The 18,608-nt window shown below is 54.7% G+C and overlaps 1 protein-coding gene and 2 gene segments (V, D, J or C); all 3 read right to left on the bottom strand.

The window, feature by feature from the left end:
* The window catches only part of LOC120601039 (uncharacterized), a 26,198-nt gene extending 12,857 nt beyond the window's left edge, over positions 1-13,341 (bottom strand). Inside the window, exon 1 of the mRNA XM_039860655.1 lies at positions 13,012-13,341. Within this exon, the coding sequence (XP_039716589.1) occupies positions 13,012-13,060 (49 nt within the window). The 5' untranslated portion in view covers positions 13,061-13,341. The remainder of the gene's footprint in view (positions 1-13,011) is intronic.
* On the bottom strand, positions 8,618-9,780 carry LOC120601032 (T cell receptor beta variable 9-like). The segment is given in 2 exon segments: positions 8,618-9,609; positions 9,726-9,780. Coding segments are annotated over 2 exon segments (366 nt in total).
* A 3,560-nt stretch (positions 13,342-16,901) lies between the features above and the next one.
* Positions 16,902-17,642, bottom strand: LOC120601031 (T cell receptor beta variable 20-1-like). The segment is given in 2 exon segments: positions 16,902-17,279; positions 17,601-17,642. Coding segments are annotated over 2 exon segments (354 nt in total).
* Positions 17,643-18,608: the final 966 nt, after the last annotated feature.

The following is an 18,608-nucleotide window of genomic DNA, read 5'->3' on the forward strand; positions in this document are numbered from 1 at the left end:
AAGGATTGTCTTCCAGGCGTGGTGAGTTTTGACTCACAGACAATTTCAGAGGAATCCTTGAAGCCCATTTCCTGCATTATTTCTTCCCCACGATTTTCTGTGTCGCTTCCTTATCTCCTTCCTTGTCGTGCCCAGACCCAGGCGTTTCTCTTGGCGAGGGAGGAGCAGGGAGACCCTCGCTCAGGACGGCTGGGGCTGGAGCGGGAAGGGGAAGCCTGAGGGTTTCTGCAGGGGGAGCGGGTGACTCTGCAGCGCTGCGGCTAAGCTGCTGGCACAGAGGTACGTGGCCGAGTCCTCAGGGTCTGTGGCCTGGATCTTCAGGGTGGAGAATGACTCATTGGGCATCTCGGCTGAGAATCGGGTGTTGGGCACCCCTTTGTCGTCTATAGGAGCTTGAATATGGAAGTAAATCAGGGACTCTGGTCCCTGCACCGAGGTCTGTCTGTAGCAGTAAAGGTAGGTATGGCTTGAAATCGGTTTGCAGCTCAGTGTTACTTCTTGTCCCATCTTCGTCAACTTATCCCTGGGTGTCGGGGTGACCCCAGCATCTGTGGGCCCTGTGAAAGGAGACAGGGGTTAAGGACAGAATAATAATAATGTTGGAGTCACAGTAGGGAAACTCAGCACGAGGAAGCTCCATATTTCTGGGGCCTCACCTACTCCCAGGAGACAAAGGACCGCACAGCAGAGGGGCCTGCTGGCCATGGCAAGGTCGGCAGCTGTGGAACAGCCCAGCCCAGAGCCCCTGTGAGCACGAGCAGAGAAGTGCATTTTGGGACATTTACCTCCACAAGACGTGTCAGTCAGTGACATCACTGAATGAGCCTCCAGCCTCAGCTCAGGAGCTCCCTTCACAAAAGAAGGCTTCATCTCTGGCAGGTGATTCAGGCCGGACTGAACTCAACTATTATTGACTTAGGCTGCAGACCTTTGCCTCTAGAGACCCCATTCAGATGACACTAACTCACAATGCCTTCTCTAACTGTCTCGTATCTACAGCCTGCCAAATGACTCAGTTTGAACCTCAAACTCCAAGCATTTACAGGTGAATTCATTGTCTCATTGCAGGCCAAGACCTGGGAAGCAGCATGGAATTTAGGGGAATGTTGATTTCGGAGCCATGGGGAAGCAGGTTTGACATATGTGACATATCTGGAACTTACAGGAGCTCCTCACTTACAGGACTTACAGGAGCATCCTTCCTATAAAATGGCACACCAAGCTCTCCGTCGTTTGCGAAGTAGACGCACTCACGTGGAGCTTGCGTGAAGACACATCATGTTCGCCTACGTCCCAGCTCAGACCAGGAGCTCCTGCCATGTGCCTGGGGTCGGAAGGTGCTGGCAGAGCCCTGAGAACTTCCAGGGACGCTCTGGCTGAGCTGGGCAGGGCAGAGAGAGTGTGAGGAAAGCGCTAGAACTCGGCTAAGGCCTCCTCCCTCTTCCTCTGACACCCTCAGCCGCCACAGGAAGGTTTGAGTACAGAAAGCCATGAGCCCCGCAGGGCTGTGTCTAAGCTGCTGGCACAGAGGTTCAGGGCCGAGTCCGCCAGCTGCAGGGAGCTCACGTTCAGCTTGGAGCTGTAGTCACTGAACTGTTGAGCTGAGAAGCGATCGGGGATGTTTCCTCTCTCGCTCTCGGACTTTTCGTAATACTGGATGAGGAGCTGGGGGCTCTGCCCCCGAGCCTGCTGGTACCAGCTCACCCTATTGTGTCCAGAGATGGGACGGCATTTCAGAACGGCCTCCCCGCCTTGGCCTTTGATTAGATGTCTTGGGGACTGGGTGACTCCGACATCTGCTGAACCTGTGGAGGAAGGAGACAGAAGCTAGAGACGAGCATGGGAAGGAGATGCGTACGCCAGCAACAGTCGGGAACTTTGCGATCAAGGGACGTCCCACCCGAGCTCGAGACTCACCTGTCCCCAAAAGACAGAGGGCCACACAGCAGAGGAGCCAGGCGCCCCTGGCAGAATCAGGCAGGACAAGACCAGCCATGTCCTCACTCAGGGATCTGGTCTTCAGGGTGAGAGAGCAGAGGTTTTGCTCCTCCCCCTGCTCTGTTTTGAGGGCTTGCCTGTGATGTCACTGTCCTTGGAGGCTCCCTGCGCCCCCTGGACAAGGCTCGGCTGGTCCAGGCCTTCCCCCATTCTTCCATCTGCCTACGAGCAGGTGCGGGTGGCTGTGCGGAGCTGGGCCGGGCAGGGTTTGGGGCAGGTGGCTCTGCCTCCAGGGCTCCTTTATTTCCCTCAGGGCAGGTGCTCCTTGACTGTACCCGGCTTGAATTATCCAGGCTGAAGCCCTGTCACACTTTCCACCAAAGGTAGCCTCCAAGAGAGGCCTTCACTCCATGCAAGGTGAAGTTCATGGCTCCCTGCTGTGACACACACACCTGCACATCAGTGAATGTGAAAAGATCACAATCAGCACTCACTCTGATTCATCAGATAATCTCCCCGGTGCAGGGACCAAGCCAAGACTGTCTCCCTCAACCCTCCCTCTCCCACGGGGCGCCATAGGCGGCTGTCTCTGTGGACCCACAGCGCCCTCAAGCGGCCAGTTCTGCAGTAGCTCTGTTGACACTGCCCAAGCTGGCCCAGGACCCCCTGAAAGAGGGCTCAGGACACAGCACAGCTCCTGCTGATTCCATGTCTGCCTGTCTCAAGGCATGAACACGTGGAGGCATGGCACATTTTCCAAAAACGAAGACAATGTCTAAATCTCATCAGGGTTCTAGGAATGAGCATAGCAGCCAGTCACTAGATGAAGCTGGCCTGGGAAGGGGAGGGGCCTTGGGCGTAAGCTGATTCCTGGGGAGGGCAGATGGTGGGGTTCAATCAGCCAACAAAGTTTCTAAGCAGCTGGATGCAAACTCATGGGTCCCATGAAGAGGGAACTGCCTACTTAGATCTCTTCTATTTTAAACACCCCGTTCAATTCTGTAGCTCTACTTTTAAATTGAATTACTAGTCTTTTTATTACTGATTTGCAGGAAGTGTGTCTGGTTTGGATACACACACTTTCTCAGATATCTGTGTCTATATCTATGTAGATATAGATATTGATATGTCCCTAACATCTTCTGATGGATAGAATTTTTAATGTTTTCGCAAGGAAATATTTTAAAGATTAGAACATTCTTTTTGAAAAAAATCTTTGCTTACTCCAAAGACACGATGAGATATTTGCTATAGTTTCCCCTTCCCCGCCCAGCACCCTCCACATGCTTTGGAGTCAGAAGCTTTATGATCATTGAGAATGTTCATCCATCTCATATCCGTTTTTGCTTAGCAAACTTTTTCTGTAGAAGTCCGATAGTAAACATTTTCGGTTTTCTGGCGCAGCCACTCAGCTCCACCGTGGCAAAGCCCGAAGAGCTTTGTATCTGACATACAGGAACTTTAAAAGGATTGTTAATTGTGTCCATGAAGAATATTGGTCTGGGGGTTTGGTGTTTTCTGTAATTTGGTTTTTTCGTTTGTTTTTGTGCTAAAATCTTTGTTGGTTTGGGTTTCTTGTCATGCTGGCTTCAGGACGAGGAGGGAATTCATCCCTATTTTTCTTTTTTCGCCCTGAGTGTCCCTTAGTGTTGTCCCACCAATGTTGATATATTTTCATTTTCATTCAGCTAAAAGCCCCTTATGATTTCCCTTTCGATTTGTTCTTTGCCCCATAGGTCACTCAGGAGATGGTTGCTCATCCACGCATTTGGGATTTTCCCAGATCTCTTTGTGTTACTGATTTCTAATTTAGTTCCTCCGGGGTGAGAGAACATGCTTTGTATGACTTGAGTTTCTTTTAAATGTACTGATGTTTATTTTGTGCCCGGAGTCGACAGTCTTCCCTGGTACACGGTCAGAGTTCGCTGGCAAAGAGCACGCAGTCTCCTGCTGCTGAGCGACGTATTCCACACATATGTCAGTTAATCACCTTGGTTGACAGGTTGCTCAAGTCTTCAATATCTTCAGTTTTTTGTTTTTTGTTTTTTGTCGCCTTGTGCAGTCAGTTGTTGAGAGAGAGGTGCTGAGATGCCTGACGACAGCTGCGCGTTTGTTGTTTCTCCTTGCAGTTCTCCCTGTTTTTGCTTCAGTTTTGAATTTCTTTTCGATGTACAAATATTTTATTGTTCTCTCTTCTCCAGGGATTGTCCTCTTATCATTAGCATGTGACCTTCTTCATCCCGGACGATATTCTCTGCTCCGAAATTTACTTTCTCTGAGAATATCTAGCTCTCTTTTGATTAGTGTGAGCATGGTACATCTTTCTGTCTTTTTTTTTTGGTGTTCTCAGTCTTTGTGGTGCATTTCTGGGAGGCAGCATACAGGTGTGTTTTTCTTTTTTATGCAATGTCACAATCTATGCTTTTTCACCGCGCTTTTGGACGCCTGAGATTTGAGATGACTCTTGGTCTGGCTGCTCATTGTCCATCGTCTTGTTCTTTGTTCTCTGAGTCCATCTCTGCTTTCTCCCCTTTTCCTTCTTTTCGTGTCTTCTTCCGTAGGAGTAAACATTCTCAGACTCATTCCATTTTCTCTCTTTCGTGGGAGGGCGCGATGCGAATCCCTTTCTCCATTCCCTGTCTCGCCGTCGTTGTCACGTCTGTTGCTTTCGCGTGCACTGGTCCCCCCCGCTCTGCAGTTTCGCTTGCTGCAGGGTCAGTGACGTGAGGTCAACCGCAGTCCAAAAATATTAAACGAGAAACTCCAGAAATGAACAGTTCGTGCGGTTTGCATTTACACACGCACGCACACACACGCACACGCCGTGACGATGCACTGAGTTCACGCGGAGGTGCGTGCTGCTCAAGGCCCCTCACACTGAGACCCCACGGCTAGGAAGTGTGGTGGCAGCTTCGGTAGTGGCGGCTCTTTGTCCCGGGGAGACAGGAAGCTCAGGGAGGAGCGTCCCTCCCAGCCTGTGGCCGCCCTTTTTGTGCAGAGAGCAGCTGTCTGTGCAGCGCTGTGCTCTCACTGCTGGCACAGAGGTACAGGGAGGTCTGCTTGGTGCTGGCCGACTCCAGGGTCAAGGGGAAATCCTCAGTCTTGTTTCGGGAGACGCTGTAACCTTCTGGGACGTCCCCTTTGACAATGCTGCTTTCACCAGTGGAATAATAGATCAGACTTGGCGCTTGGCCCGGGTCTTGTCGATACCAGAACATTCTTAAATGGTCCATGTCCTGAGAACATTCCAGGATCGTCTTCTTTCCTGTTTGTATGACACGGTGTCTCGGCGTCTGGGTGACGGCAGCATCCACGGGGCCTGTTGCAGAGACAGACAGAAGGTAAAGGCAAGGCGTAAGGAGTCACCTGGATCTGCAAAGCAAGGGAAGGCTTGGCACTGGGGCTTGGCAACGGACTCTAGAACTCACCGCTGCTACGAGGAGACAGAGAGTCACACGGAAGAGCTTGGGGCCCATGGCCAGGTCAGGGTGAGGAGGGGCTGTCTCAGCCACACGCCCTGACCCGCAGCACGGGGAGGGAGGTCCGAGGCCCTTCTCCCAGGGGCAGGCAGGTCTGCTGGGTTGTCGCTGCTCCTCACCCCTGCAGAGGCTCCCGGCCCAGGGCCCGTCCCGACTGGCTCGGGCTGAATAGACACAGCGAGGCATGGCCTGCAGGGGTGGTGGGGTGTGGCTGCGAGGCGCCCAGTGTAGGGTGCACCCGCCCTCTGGTTTCCCAATCTCCTCCCAGCTGGGTGCTCGTCTGCCTACACCTGCCCCCGACATCAAGGCGGCCTTGCCCGGATCCTTCAACCGTGGATCCCGTTACAGTCTAGAGGGATCTCCCCCTCTTCTGTAGCTTCGGGGAGCCCAGCAATAACTGAACATCTGCCTGATATTGAATCCATGTCTGTGTTTTTAACCCATTTCCTCCCAGGCTGCTCTTCCAGAGGCACCCACAACCCCTTAAGGCTCAGTGGCATCACAGTACCATCTTGTGGCCAGCAACTGAAGTTTCATCATCATTTCCTGGGCAATGAATGGCTCCAGAGATGCTGGAAAGTGTTGCGAGGTCAGCAGGTGGAATGTTCCAGAAGCAGGATCCTGCAGCTCATATGCTCGAGTCCCCTAAACCCTAATCCCAGCATTATTCCAGGCTGACTCTGTTCCTGTGAGCTACATGCTCAAAGCCCCACCTTCATTCTACATAGCGACTGTCACATGATCTGGCAGCTACAGTGAGACCTGCTCCCCAAACCATCTGTGAAAGGGAGAGGGAGAGAAGGGGGGATGGGAGGAAACGACATTTAGTCTGAAACAGGAGGGAAAACACAGACCCTGAAGTGAATTGAGGTTCTTTTATCTCCATTACCAAAAATGAACAAAAACCCCACCCCCTCCCCAAATAGAAAGACAATCGAAATAAAGAACACTCATTCTCTGGGAAAGGGATTTGAGCTGCCACCATTTCTAAGAAGGGGATTCGGGGGACGGTCACTCCCCTTACCAGCAAGGCTCAGGGCAGCGCTGTCACGCTGTCGGTGACATTCCATCCCAGCCCTGCAGCGATGGGTTATCTCTTAGGACTCCCAGAAACCCAGGGTCCTTAACCCTGTGCCCTCCGACCAGGGCGTTAGATTCACAGATACAAACTGCGGCTGCTCCACGGACAGGTAAGAGATCTATAACCGTTTATGTTAATAACAAATAATATGTAAAAACATATGATGTGGCGAACAAATAAAAAAGAATAGGGTCATTATTATGAAGAAAACACCCCATCTTCCCGAGTTAAAGAATTCAGGGAAATTATTTCAAATGAAAAGACTCGGACACCGCACGAGACACCCAGTTTCTAGAGATCAGGTTTGCCATGGAGTCCGGACGAAACTGCATGACTTGGGAAACTATGTTTCATCCCAACGGCCAGGACTCGTGCCACGGGAGAAACACACGGAGCACGGGAACGGGGCCGCTGCAGCTGCGCAGAGCAAACGACATCTCACTGTCCTCACCGCTGCGGGCACCAGGGGACGGGCGCAAAGGTCGCGACCCTCAGCTCACACGCGAAGACGGTTTGGATCATTTCGGGCAGAAAGCTCCCCATGGGACAGGGGTAGAAGAGGCTGTAAGGACAGAACACGCTGGAGGAGGCCGTCGCGAACTTTCCAGATGCCGACAGAGACACAGAGGAGGAGGTGCCGTTCGCTCCGCAGGACCTCGGCTGTGTCTGCGTCGGAGACGGCGACCTCACAGTCCTGCGGAAGACTGCGGGTGTACGGGAGACCCAGGCCTTGCCTTCGAGTACCAAGCTGGCTCTGGGACAACAAGCCGTAATTCCGTCCATTCACAGCCACAGTAGTTCAGGGGGGACTTGCTGGTCTCCTTCGACCCAAAGCACCGCCGATGTCCAGATCCTCCTTTCGCTGGGGACCGCAGAGCGATGACCGGCCCCGTGAGGGGCTCCAGGGGTGGCAAGGGGAGAGAAGTGTGAGGTTTGTGAGCAGGAAGGAGGTGACTGTGCCACGCTGTGGCTTTGCTGCTGGCGCAGAGATACAGGGCCGAGTCCGCCAGCTCCAGGGAGCTCATGTTCAGCTCGTAGCGAGAGTCCTTGAGCTGCTTCACTGAGAACCGGTCTGGAAGGTTCCCTTTTTCATTCTCTTCCCCATTGTAATACTGCCCGAGGAACTGGGGGCCCTGGCCCAGGGCCTGCTGGTACCAGTACACGTAGAGGTGCCCAGAGACAGGGGAACACCTCAGCGTTGCTGTCTGTCCTTCTGCTTTGACCACGTGTCTTGGGGTCTGCGTGACTCCAGAATCCACTGGGCCTGTGAGGGAAGGAGACAGGAAGAAGCTGAGGGCCGAGGACGGGGAGCCTCCGGCTGCAGCCATCACCGGCACGCTCGTACTTCAGGGGCGGCAAACACGTGTCAGAGGCTTTCCCAGTGCAGGGCTCACCTGCCCCCAGGAGACAAAGGGCCACGCAGCAGAGGAGCCTGGAGCCCATGGTGGTGGCATCAGGAGCCCAAGACATCTAGCTGCAGGGCGGGGTCTCCAGGCCGAGTGGTTTCAAGCTCTGTACCTCCTGGTCCCCTGACAGGAACATTCGCCTATGATGTCACTGCTCTGATGTCACTGCCCGTGCAAGCTGCCTCCCCATCCACTGTACCCCTGACAGGACCCAGGGTCAGATGCTCCATTTGCCACTCCTTGTCCTGCACAGCCCTCTGCAAGGGTGGCTGTGGGGTGAGCACTGTCCCCACATGCCCACACATACCTGATGCCCCTCTGCCTGTCCCCGCCTGGCCCCAATGACCCAGGCCCTGCCGCCCCAACCCCACTCCCTCCACTTCCCCCGCAGGCTCAGGGAGGCCCCGCTCCACATCCTGAGTCGTGAGGGGTCCCTGTGGCTCCCCACTTCCCAAGGCCCATTCAGGGAACTCAAACCACCTCCAGATGCAGGCACGTAGCCAAGAGTCCCTTCCACTGTCCTCACCTGGGTCACTCCCTCCCTCCCTCCCAGGGGAGCCTGCAGCACTGTGGATCCACAGCCTCCTGGATTCACATTTCCTGTTAAGAACAGAAATTTCCCCCAAACCCCACCCCTGCGGCCCCACACCCTGCGCCCTCCATCCTGTTGCTCTCCTAGTCTGGCCGATTTAGGGTGGATCTTTAACCCACCCTCGGTCTTCGAGGCAAAAGATCGCACGGACATTTCGGTTCAGAAGACCTCATTGGTGCTGCACCGTTGCGGTTAGTAAGTTAAGATAGAAGAGACCAGCTCAGAATAACACGGGCATGAAAATAAACGGCCTCGCTTTATATTTTCTGGGCACTGAAAACTTTGGGAACGGGAGAAAAGTGATCATGTTATAAATAACAGTTTTCAGAACAACTGTCTCCTAACCCTCTTTGCAACCATTGTTAATCATTTACTTCTCTCCTAGACGTCTCCAAAACCTCAGTTATTCTCCCTAAATCACATAAAACTCATCCCTGTGAGTCCATCTTCTAGACTCCACACTTAGCCAACAATTGTGTCTCCAAATGAACTCTCCCTCCCGGGGAAACCGAGGGCCCCAGCCACGAAATGACAGCCTCGTCCCCTGTCCTTGAGGTACAGAGCACCGGGCGGGGAGGGAGATTTTGGAGTGAACGTGCTGATGTAGCATCGTCCCCCGAACAGATCTCGGTGTCCTCCGTGGTCCCGGGAGAGCCCGAGGCTGCCCTTCCCAGTGCCCTAAGCCACTGTCCCTTCCCACTGCAAGTCCCGAGGTTCTCACGGGTCTGTCTGGCTGGCAGCTGCCACCCCTGCGGTCACTTCCTGAGCCGGGGCAGGGAGCTTTGTGCACAGAATGTCAGTGACTCTGCAGGGCTGTGTCAAGGCTGCTGGCGCAGAGATACAGGGCCGAGTCCGCCAGCTCCAGGGAGCTCATGTTCAGCTCGTAGCGAGAGTCGCTGGGCTGCTGCACTGAGAACCGGTCTGGAAGGTTCCCTTTTTCTCTCTCTTCCCCATCGTAATACTCCACGAGGAGCTGGGGGCCCTGGCCCGGGGCCTGCTGGTACCAGTACACGGACTGGTGCCCAGAGACAGGGGAACAGCTCAGCGTCGCTGTCTGCCCTCTCGCTGTGACCACGTGTCTTGGGGTCTGCGTGACTCCTGAATCCACTGGGCCTGTGAGGGAGGAGACAGGGGCTGGAGAAAGGGCACGGGAGGGGACCTGAGGGAGCCTTGGATTCGGCCACTGTCAGGCTGAGAACGGAGATGTCTCACCTGGACCAAAGACATACCTGCTCCCAGGAGACAGAGGGCCACACAGCAGAGGAGCCTGGGGCCCATGGCGGGGTGGGGGCGTCGGGGTGGGGGTGGGGCTGCAGGACGGGGCAGGCCTGTCCCTGCTCAGAGCTCTGGTCCTCTGAGAGCTGATGCTCTGGGCGTCGGTCTCTGCTGAGAGGATCAGCGGTGACGTCCCTGCTCTCGTGTCGTTGTCTCTGTGGGTTCCCACGAGCCTCACCTCCCTCGCCAGGTCCCCGGCTCAGGGGACTCAGGCACCCTTCCGTCCTGCAGAGCCCCCTATGTGGAGTGGCGTGTGGGGGCTGGTTTCCGGCAGCGTGCCCGTCCCCACAGCCCCGTGCTTCTCCCTCCAGACACTGGTTCTCCTCTGGTCGTGGCTCCTGGGGCGTGGGGTGTGCGGGCCGCCCCCTCCCGGCTCTGCACCCTCCACGTTCCCTTGTAAGCCAGAGCCTCCCCGACCACCGCACAGCTGAGGTTCACGGCCCCCGGCTCGGACAGCACCTGCAAACTAGTGTCTGTGCTATGAGGCCTTGTAGCCGATGCCAGCACCAAACAAGGCTGTTCCTTAGCCCTCCTGGTCCCAGGCCCCTAGCTCTGTCCCCTTGCTCTGCCCCAGAGGCTTTTGGAGCTCGGCAGTTCCACAGCGCCCCCGTGTGGCGTATTTGGGCAGTAACCAAGATTTTGCCTTTTGCAGTGAGCAAGTTCAAGAATCCTGGGACGTGCTTCAAGTAGGAGCTATTTCGCCATTTGCCAATTGTACTTTTGTTTTTCTTTCTGTTTTTTTGTTTGTTTCTTAAAGAGAAAACAATGCACAAGAAACGGCCCGAACTGATCTGTGATTTCTCATTATAAGAGAAAAGAACATGGTGGTCATGGAGGAAATATTTTGCCTTGAGAAAATTCCAATGAAGAGGATGGTACAAACCTCACCTAGGGGACGTGGAGCTGCTGAGAAAGAATTCGGCAGAGGTCACACAGGGATGCGTGGCTTTCCTGCCAAATTGGACTCCATATGATTTCTGGAAAACTGCTAATTAACTGAAGTAGCTTTCTCTTCGGTGACCCCCAGACAGCTTGCTCGAGGCAGAGCAGACAGGTCTCTTTGCAAGGTGCCCTCGAATCAGCTTACTCCCAAATTAAAAAAAAATACTCGCTGGTCCCATATGGCTGGAGTACGTGCTTCCTTCTCTCCCACCCTCTTTTAGAAACACTCCTTTTGCCTCTGTTCATGGATAATTACGTCACGTCCATCTCCCCATATACGAGCATACGGGTGTAGATGATTAAATTTCTCTAAGTTTTTCCTGTGGTGCCCAAGTAGGAAATAAAGTGTCCCAACCACTACACTGAGCCTGCTAGGAGGGAGAGGCCAGTCTGGATGAATATAAGATAAAAAAATAAATAGCGGGACCTGGGAAAAGAGAAGTTGATGAGGATTCGATTCCAGAGCCAGGGGCCCGGCAGTAAGACCCCCAGGAGCTGGTGCCGGCCGCAGAGAGAAGCCTGAGCCAGGCAGGCGAGGATGGCCGTCAGCCTGTCGCCGCAAACGTGGAGGGCCTTGCACCCAGCCCAGGGCGAGGGGCTCAGTCTCGCTCGCTGAGAACGCCGAGCGGGGCGATGAGACTGAACGCCGTATCTTTCTGAGACTTGTGCGCTGCAGGCACCCGACTTGGTCCGTAAACCCAGCATCATCTGACTAACGGACCCGCCTCAGTCCCTGTACGGTACATGGCAAAATGGTGCATTTTCTAAGAACATTCAAAGACCACTTTCTTTTCCTTCTTTATTGTTACTTTTTCCTTCTATGATCGGGATCTCAGAGGCTGGTGCGCGGGGGCGGCCGGGGGTTCTGTCGGAGACGGACAGGTGAGCTGAGACGGGGGCAGGAAGCAAACCGCTGAGCAACGGCAGGAAACACCGAAGACCTGACCCTGGAGAACCCGCGGCAAACGTTTCCTTCTGGTTCCTGCGCCTGCCTGCGCCCAGAGACAGGAGCCCACGGAGCAGAGACGCCCCGGACCCACGGCAGGCCGGGGGCGGGGGACGGGGCGTCCCCCAGCTCTACGCTTTGCAGTGCTGAGGGAAGACTGGGGCCCTGGGCAGACACGCGATGCCCCGTGGCCCAGCCACATGTGTCCTGCAGCGTGCAGGCCCGCAGGCCCCTGTGAGGAGCCATAGCTGCAGACAGGCCCTCGGGGGGGCAGCTTCAGGACAGCCTGGCCTGCTGGGAAGCCCTGACCCCTGTGCGGGATCCCCACCTCCCCCCATCCTAACGGCCAGGTCAGAGCCACAGTCGAGGCCTGGCCTCTGTGACTCATAGTTCTGATAAAGGGACCAAAGGGAAAAACAATGACCAGAGCAGACGAGGACACCATGGTCCTCAGTGGTGGGAACTGACAAAGCCACTCGGCGGGGGAACGAGGGGTCTTGAAAAAGGCCAGGGTGTATTTGGAGCGGGGACCGGGGCTGAGCTCCAGGGTCGACCCTGGGTGGAGAGAGAAGCCAAGGAAAGGCACGTGCTGGAAGGCGGCTCGGTGGGACTGCTGAGCCCGGAGCGCAAAGTGCCTCGTGGGAAAGTTCCCAGGGCTCACGCCGACAGGAAGATGTTAGAAGAACTGAAACTTGAACGTTTCTGTCCTACATCAACTGCGGGCACAGCCTTGTTCAAGGCGAAGCCAGGCCACAGGCCGCGGTGTCTGTGCAGGGAACTCACTTACTTAGCACCGCCAAACCCAGGGAGCCACAGGCCGTGTTCCGCCCCGGGTCTCTGGCTGGGCTCCCACGGGAAAGGCTGGTGAGCCTCAGCTGCCCCACAGCTTCCTGACTGGAGCCCCGAGGTTTCTGCACAGGGACAGGGGGACTCTGCAGGGCTGTGTCTTTGCTGCTGGCGCAGAGATACACGGCGGAGTCTTCCGGCACCAGGGCGTCCAGGTGAAGGTTTAAGTGGGAGCTGTCCGGGCATTCAGGTGTGAAGCGGCTGGGAACGGACACGTTTTCACTTCTTTTCTCATATCTGTAGGCAAACATGAGCTCTGGTGGCTTCTGGGCACTCTGTCTGTACCAGTACATAGCATCATGTCCCAGACGTTGTTCACATGCCAAAGACTTCTTATTGCTCATTCCCATGGTCAGGTGTGTGGGTGTCTGAGTGATTCCAGTGTCCGTGGAGACTGCCGGGGCAAAGGGACATAACTCAGACAGAGCTCAGGAGGACGGGTGTTGCTGCAGCCACAGGGGACGGGCTTGGAGTCCAAGGTCAGCCCGTTTGAGGCCAAGACTCACCTGCTCCCAGGAGACAGAGGGCCGCACAGCAGAGCAGCGCGCAGGCCATGGTGGAGTCGGGGCCGAGGGGCCGTCAGCTGACTAGGAGGTCCTGGCAGGGGGGCTGGGCTCTGGTCTCCTCGGACCTGGTTGGTGGTTTCGCCTCTGATGTCACTGTCCCTGACGGTGTCCCCAGCCCTAGGGGACGTATCTTCCTCCCCGTTCACGCCTTATATAGATGCTCGTGGAAGGTGGGTGGGAAGGACGGGGGAGGGCGATTCCCCTGACAGCTGCTCTTTTGCCATAAGCTGCCCCCCTCCCCGTTACACAGATTCTCTCTCTCCCCCTCCCTTCCCGCACTGTCCTGGGCAGCAGACCGTTTCCTCCGCGGGATCTCCTTTCTCCCTGCTCGCTCGGGCAGGGCATCACTCACACCTGTCTCCCTCCGCGTGTCAGCTCCACGGAGCCCTCTGTCCAGCTGCACAGGGGGAGGAAGACTGGACGGGTCGGTGCCCGTCATTTAAATGCACACCTGTGATGCCGGCCCGGAGCCAGACACGGGGAGGGGTGTTAGGGGCCCATACAGGGGAAAACCCGCCTTCGCCCCTGTGCTGAGGACACGGGGCCTGGTGGGAGCTTGGAGCAAACGGGCTACTAAAGATGTCAGCAAGGCATTGGGGCAAGACACAGGATACTCAACTGGCGGATGATTTTAGTTTCCCATCCTTAATGTCCACAGCTGATGCTCTCAACTGACATAAGGACGCAGCCCCAGGGCCCCAGCTCCTCTTGTCCCCACATCCCTGCAGTCAGTCCCAACCCCCTCCCCTCACCCCAGCTCAGAGGTTTCCATGGGGCCACAGCGCCTCCTTGTGGCCAAAGTTCGCAGGCCTCTCACCAGCCCAGGGGGCACCGGCCACCCAGACCCAGCCCTGACTCCACAGACAGGGAGCTGCGGTGATGGGCATGAAAACCCAGGGCAGAGCGAACGAGACAGAAGCCACCGCAACAGCAGAAGCGGCTGGTGACAATGCCGCTCGGCCACACACCGAGGACAATCCACGTTCACCCAGGGGAGATCGGCTCTGCCTGGATTCTCGGTCATCAGCAGACACCGCCCTATGAGCAAGCTCGAAACGGCCCGTTCACCCCCAGAATCCCTCTCTAGTGGGGTCACTAAACACAGTCACGGATAAGCACCGGGAAACAAAACGCATCGTGTGATGCTCAAGAGACATATTCTGAATTTCAGCGATTAAATCGCTACGGGCATGTGACAGTGCAGTTCCTCATGTATCACAGGCCAGGGACACAACAGAATGACCCCCAAAGCCCCGTCCACACCTGCAACGTGAGAAACCCAACCAGGCCCCTCTGCTCGGCAGCTGTGCCCCAGTTTGGGACGAGCTGGGACGACAGGCCCTGAGCCATTTCCAATCACTATGTAAACTACCTGCTTATCCTTTTTGTCCAACTATGTTATTGGAATATCACCTATTTGCCCAAAATGTACTATTAGGCCAGTTTTGAGTTTTCATTCTAGACAATTTCAAAATATGAGCACACACAAAAATGAAGTGATGTGTAATTGCTAAATGATTTTTACAGTTTATTATCATGTTAGATATTTATCACCAAAGTGGAATCACAAAAATCTGGATAAATCTGCGTTGGGGTCGAGAGGGTAGTTACCCATGCTTCAGGTCAAAAGCTGGTAATGAAATTTCTTTTAACCCAGGGGCGTGCTGGGCCAGGAGGAAAATGCTAGCATGTTTCTAATGTAATACATTTCCCCAGATTTTTAATGTGGCCGTGAAACAAAAACATAACGGTATCTGGGCTGGAATTTGAGCAAAGGGGATCAGATATTCTCTCCTGCACCGATTGCACGTAGGAGGGACCTCCAACCCACGGCCGGTGGAGATATTTCATTCCTAGACAAGAACCTAAAATTAACCCTCGTGGAAAGGCTAGCACTGTTCCTATTAAAATTATTATGACGGACACACAGGACAGCAGGAGACACTCTGGCTGCCCCCTCTATATGAAACAGCGAACGTCTGAATAGATAAAATTCATCGCACTGTTTGTCTTGCAACAAGTAAGCAAAATTCCAAGGATTACAAAAAGCAAGAGAATTTAAACCGAAACCTGGAACGATGAGTGAGAACGAGAGGCTCGGGCGTCCTGAGAACGACAGACACAATGAGCATTTCCCGAAGCAGGGGGTGAGCGGGGAGTTTAGTGTGTGCGTGAGGCAGGTCCCTGGAGCAGGAGAATCATCCAAGGGCAGCGTGAACCGCAAGGAGGGTGACTGAAGGAGCGGGATGGAGACGCGTGAGAAATTCAGATAAACGTGGTCTGCAGAAAAGAGTAACAGCAAAGGGTGCTCGACGATCAATAGAAGAGACAGAACCGATTCCAAGATGGCTGGGATTTGGGATGGAGGGCACGGAAAGGAGCCCCAGGGACATGTGCAAGGAGATTCCCTTTTCTCCTTGGCCCGTTTCTAATGTGAGCGCCCAGGGTGGGGCTCAAGAAGGCCGAGCAGAGGACAGAGAGCTGAGCAGAGTCTGCACTCACGCCCCGGTGAACAAGGTGACCACGGTGACCACGCTGCGATCCCCTCTGAGCCCCCAGTCACCACGCGCTGGAAACAGTGACACCTGCCGGGGCTCCCTGAGAGGGGGGCAAAGCGGGAACAAAGCCAGGCAAACCCCGCCGTCTGCAGGGCACACGCTGCCTCGACTGCAGCTCCCCTCAACCCACCCCCAGCCCGGTCTCTGTTTTCCTATGGCCATGAACGTTCAGGCTTCTCCAAACATCTATTAAACAGGGAACTCACGGACCATCCCAGTGTCCTCTGGGGCTTAGAAATTTTACCTTCTCCCCTGCTTTTGCTCATCAAACATTTTTAGCGAATAGTGCATTTTGAATAATATCGTTATGTCTAATATGCACCAGTACTTCCAGCCTTTGCATTCTGCTAATCAAATGGATACAAACTTACGTCCCACTGTGTCTTGCTTCACATTTTCCGGGTCACCAGGAAACTTAACTGTCTCCTCATCTGTTTACTGGTCTTAGATGTTTCTTCTGTTAAAATAGATCGCCATCCTCTGCTTATTTTTTCTTGGGTCTACGAGATTCGCGGTCAATGGAATTGCTTGGTGTTTCCTGGGAAAGATTGTTCAGAAGGGCTTACGTTCACTGCTTCACTACGATCTTCTGGCTTCTGACAGAACTTTCTCGTTTGTGGAGACGTCGTGTTGTCTGAAGTCTTTCTCACGTGCTCCCTCCGCCTCCTCTTCCCTTCGGCACCTGGCTCGAGAGCCGGCGGAGCCAACGTCCTCTCTACGAAGGTCCCTGTCCTAGATACACAGGGTGCACAGTCTCCTCTGTACCTAGTCTGACCCTATTTGTGCATCAGTCGAAACACCGTATGTAGCACATCGTCGGATTCTTCCATGAGGGGACGTCTCTGCCGCGCTGCCTCGTGACTCTGTTTATCTCGAGGGCCGAGGATGGTGACGAGATGGTGCCGAATGGACCTGGAGAGCCAAGTGTCAAGGGTCATTATAGAAAAGACACAGTGTTTTCTAGAAGTGCTTTGAGATCTACCTGGAGAATCATGTGTAGATTTCTCTAAAGCATATGATTAACATACCAGAGTCAGGAAAAAGCCAGGTGTTCTAATTTTCATCCCTGGACGTTTTCCATGTCACGTGGCCACGTTATCGGCTCAGCTCATTCATATTTTGCTATTGTCCAACGCCACAGCTTCCCCACACTTCACACACAGACACCCTCGTCTCTCTCTCCTCCCCACCCCACCACAAACACAGATGTCTCAGTCAGGGGAGCTGAGGTTTCCCTCCCCCACGCATCCCCCCACAGGGCTCCCCGGGTGCGGGGTGGGTGGGGAGGAGGGGGCTGGTGCAGAGGTTCTTGAATGGGGCTCTGATCTCAGGCCAGCGCTGTGTAACTAGCACCACAGAGGTAGAGGCCGCTGTCTGCAGGCTGAGCATTCGCCACCGTCAGATTGGAGAATGTACCGTTTGGAGGACCGATGGGAAACTTGGCCTCCGTGAAACCTTGTTCGTATTTGGAGCTGAAGCCCTGGTTAGAAGTCGCCAGCAGCGTGAGGCCCTGTTGCGGGAACTGACGATACCAAAATACAGTCCTGGTCTGAAAGTCCACTGCATGGCACTTGATGACCACAGAGTCTCTGCTCCTGCAGATGGCCCTGCTGGGCTGTTGAGTGACCAGCTCACCAAGCCCCGGGCCCGCTGAAACAGAGGGCAGGGAGGTGAGGGCCCCGCGGGCCCCGTCACACATGACCACAGACACACAGCTCACAGCCTCGGCCCCTCTCCTTTCTCCCAGCTCCCAGTCCTGGCTGCTCTGTGCCTCTTCCTGTCGGACTCCCTAGGACCAGACGCCCCCACCTCCTCTGGCTCGGGACATCTCCCCTCACTGTTCCCTCCACAGGGCATGGGTGTCCCCTCTCATTGCGATCGGCATAAAACAGTCCACACTCTCTGGCCACCAGTCACTCGTGACAACCCGCGTGCACACGCGCCCAGGACACTCAGACTATAAGCTCATACTGGGCCCCAGAAGCAGAAGCAGCAGCAGCATCTCCAGGTCGTGGCCTCACACCACAGGGCTCTCAAGGGAGGTGTGACCTGCTCTTCACTCTGCCTGTCTCCACCCTGGGAGGATGGGTGGAGGTTTACATAACCCCGACGATGCTCTCCTCTGCCCCCTGCTGGTGTCCTGTGCCAATGACACAGGATCCATCAATCTCCCTCCCTGGGAAAAGAACCACACATTGCTGAAAGGGGCCCTGGAAATGATCTTGCACTTAATACTGAGTTCATTTTCTCTGGAGTAGATTAGTAAGAAAGGTGAGATGAAGACTTGATGCATGAAATATGTTCCTATGTAGCGACATAGATTGTTAGTGTAGTCAATATAATTAGTGCACACTCAATTTAACTGTGTGCACGACACTGACATGTTTAAGCGCAGCATCATGTGTGCTCCTGTGGCTGTATTTTTTCATAATTGGGGTGGACCACATTACAATGTGGCCACCTCTCTCTACATCTGAACATTTTCTGCAAAGTACAGGTTTATGGCATTCACGGGATGGACGTGGCTGAAGCCATTGGAATAGGAGGAAATCTTCCTACTCCTTTTGGGGACGGCCAGCCATCAGGTATATGTACCTGTGGTGTTTCCATACTGGATCAGCTTAACTAAGGAGGAGACACATTTCCCAGGACCCCCTTCCTATGTGTCGTCCCTGACGAGAGTGGCCTCGGGATGGACACTGGCAAATGACACAGCTGTCGTCATGCTCTGAAGTCATCCTTGGCCCAAGGTCGTGAGGAACAGGGTCAGGAGTCCCAGCGTTTCGCGTTATTCAAAGACGGCGCCCAGATCGGCCTCACTCCCCAGAATTCTCACGCCTGTGAGCCCCTCCCCTGGCGTCTGGGCTGCCAGAATGTGGTAGAAGTGACGATGTACGATTTTCCAAGCCGGGTCCCAAGGGGTCTCATGGATCCCACCTGGGCCTCTCGAATGCCTGCTCTCAGGAAACACTTAGGAAT

The sequence above is a fragment of the Pteropus medius genome, unplaced genomic scaffold, assembly GCF_902729225.1.
Source record: "Pteropus medius unplaced genomic scaffold, Ma_sr-lr_union100, whole genome shotgun sequence".
Lineage (NCBI taxonomy): Eukaryota > Metazoa > Chordata > Mammalia > Chiroptera > Pteropodidae > Pteropus > Pteropus medius.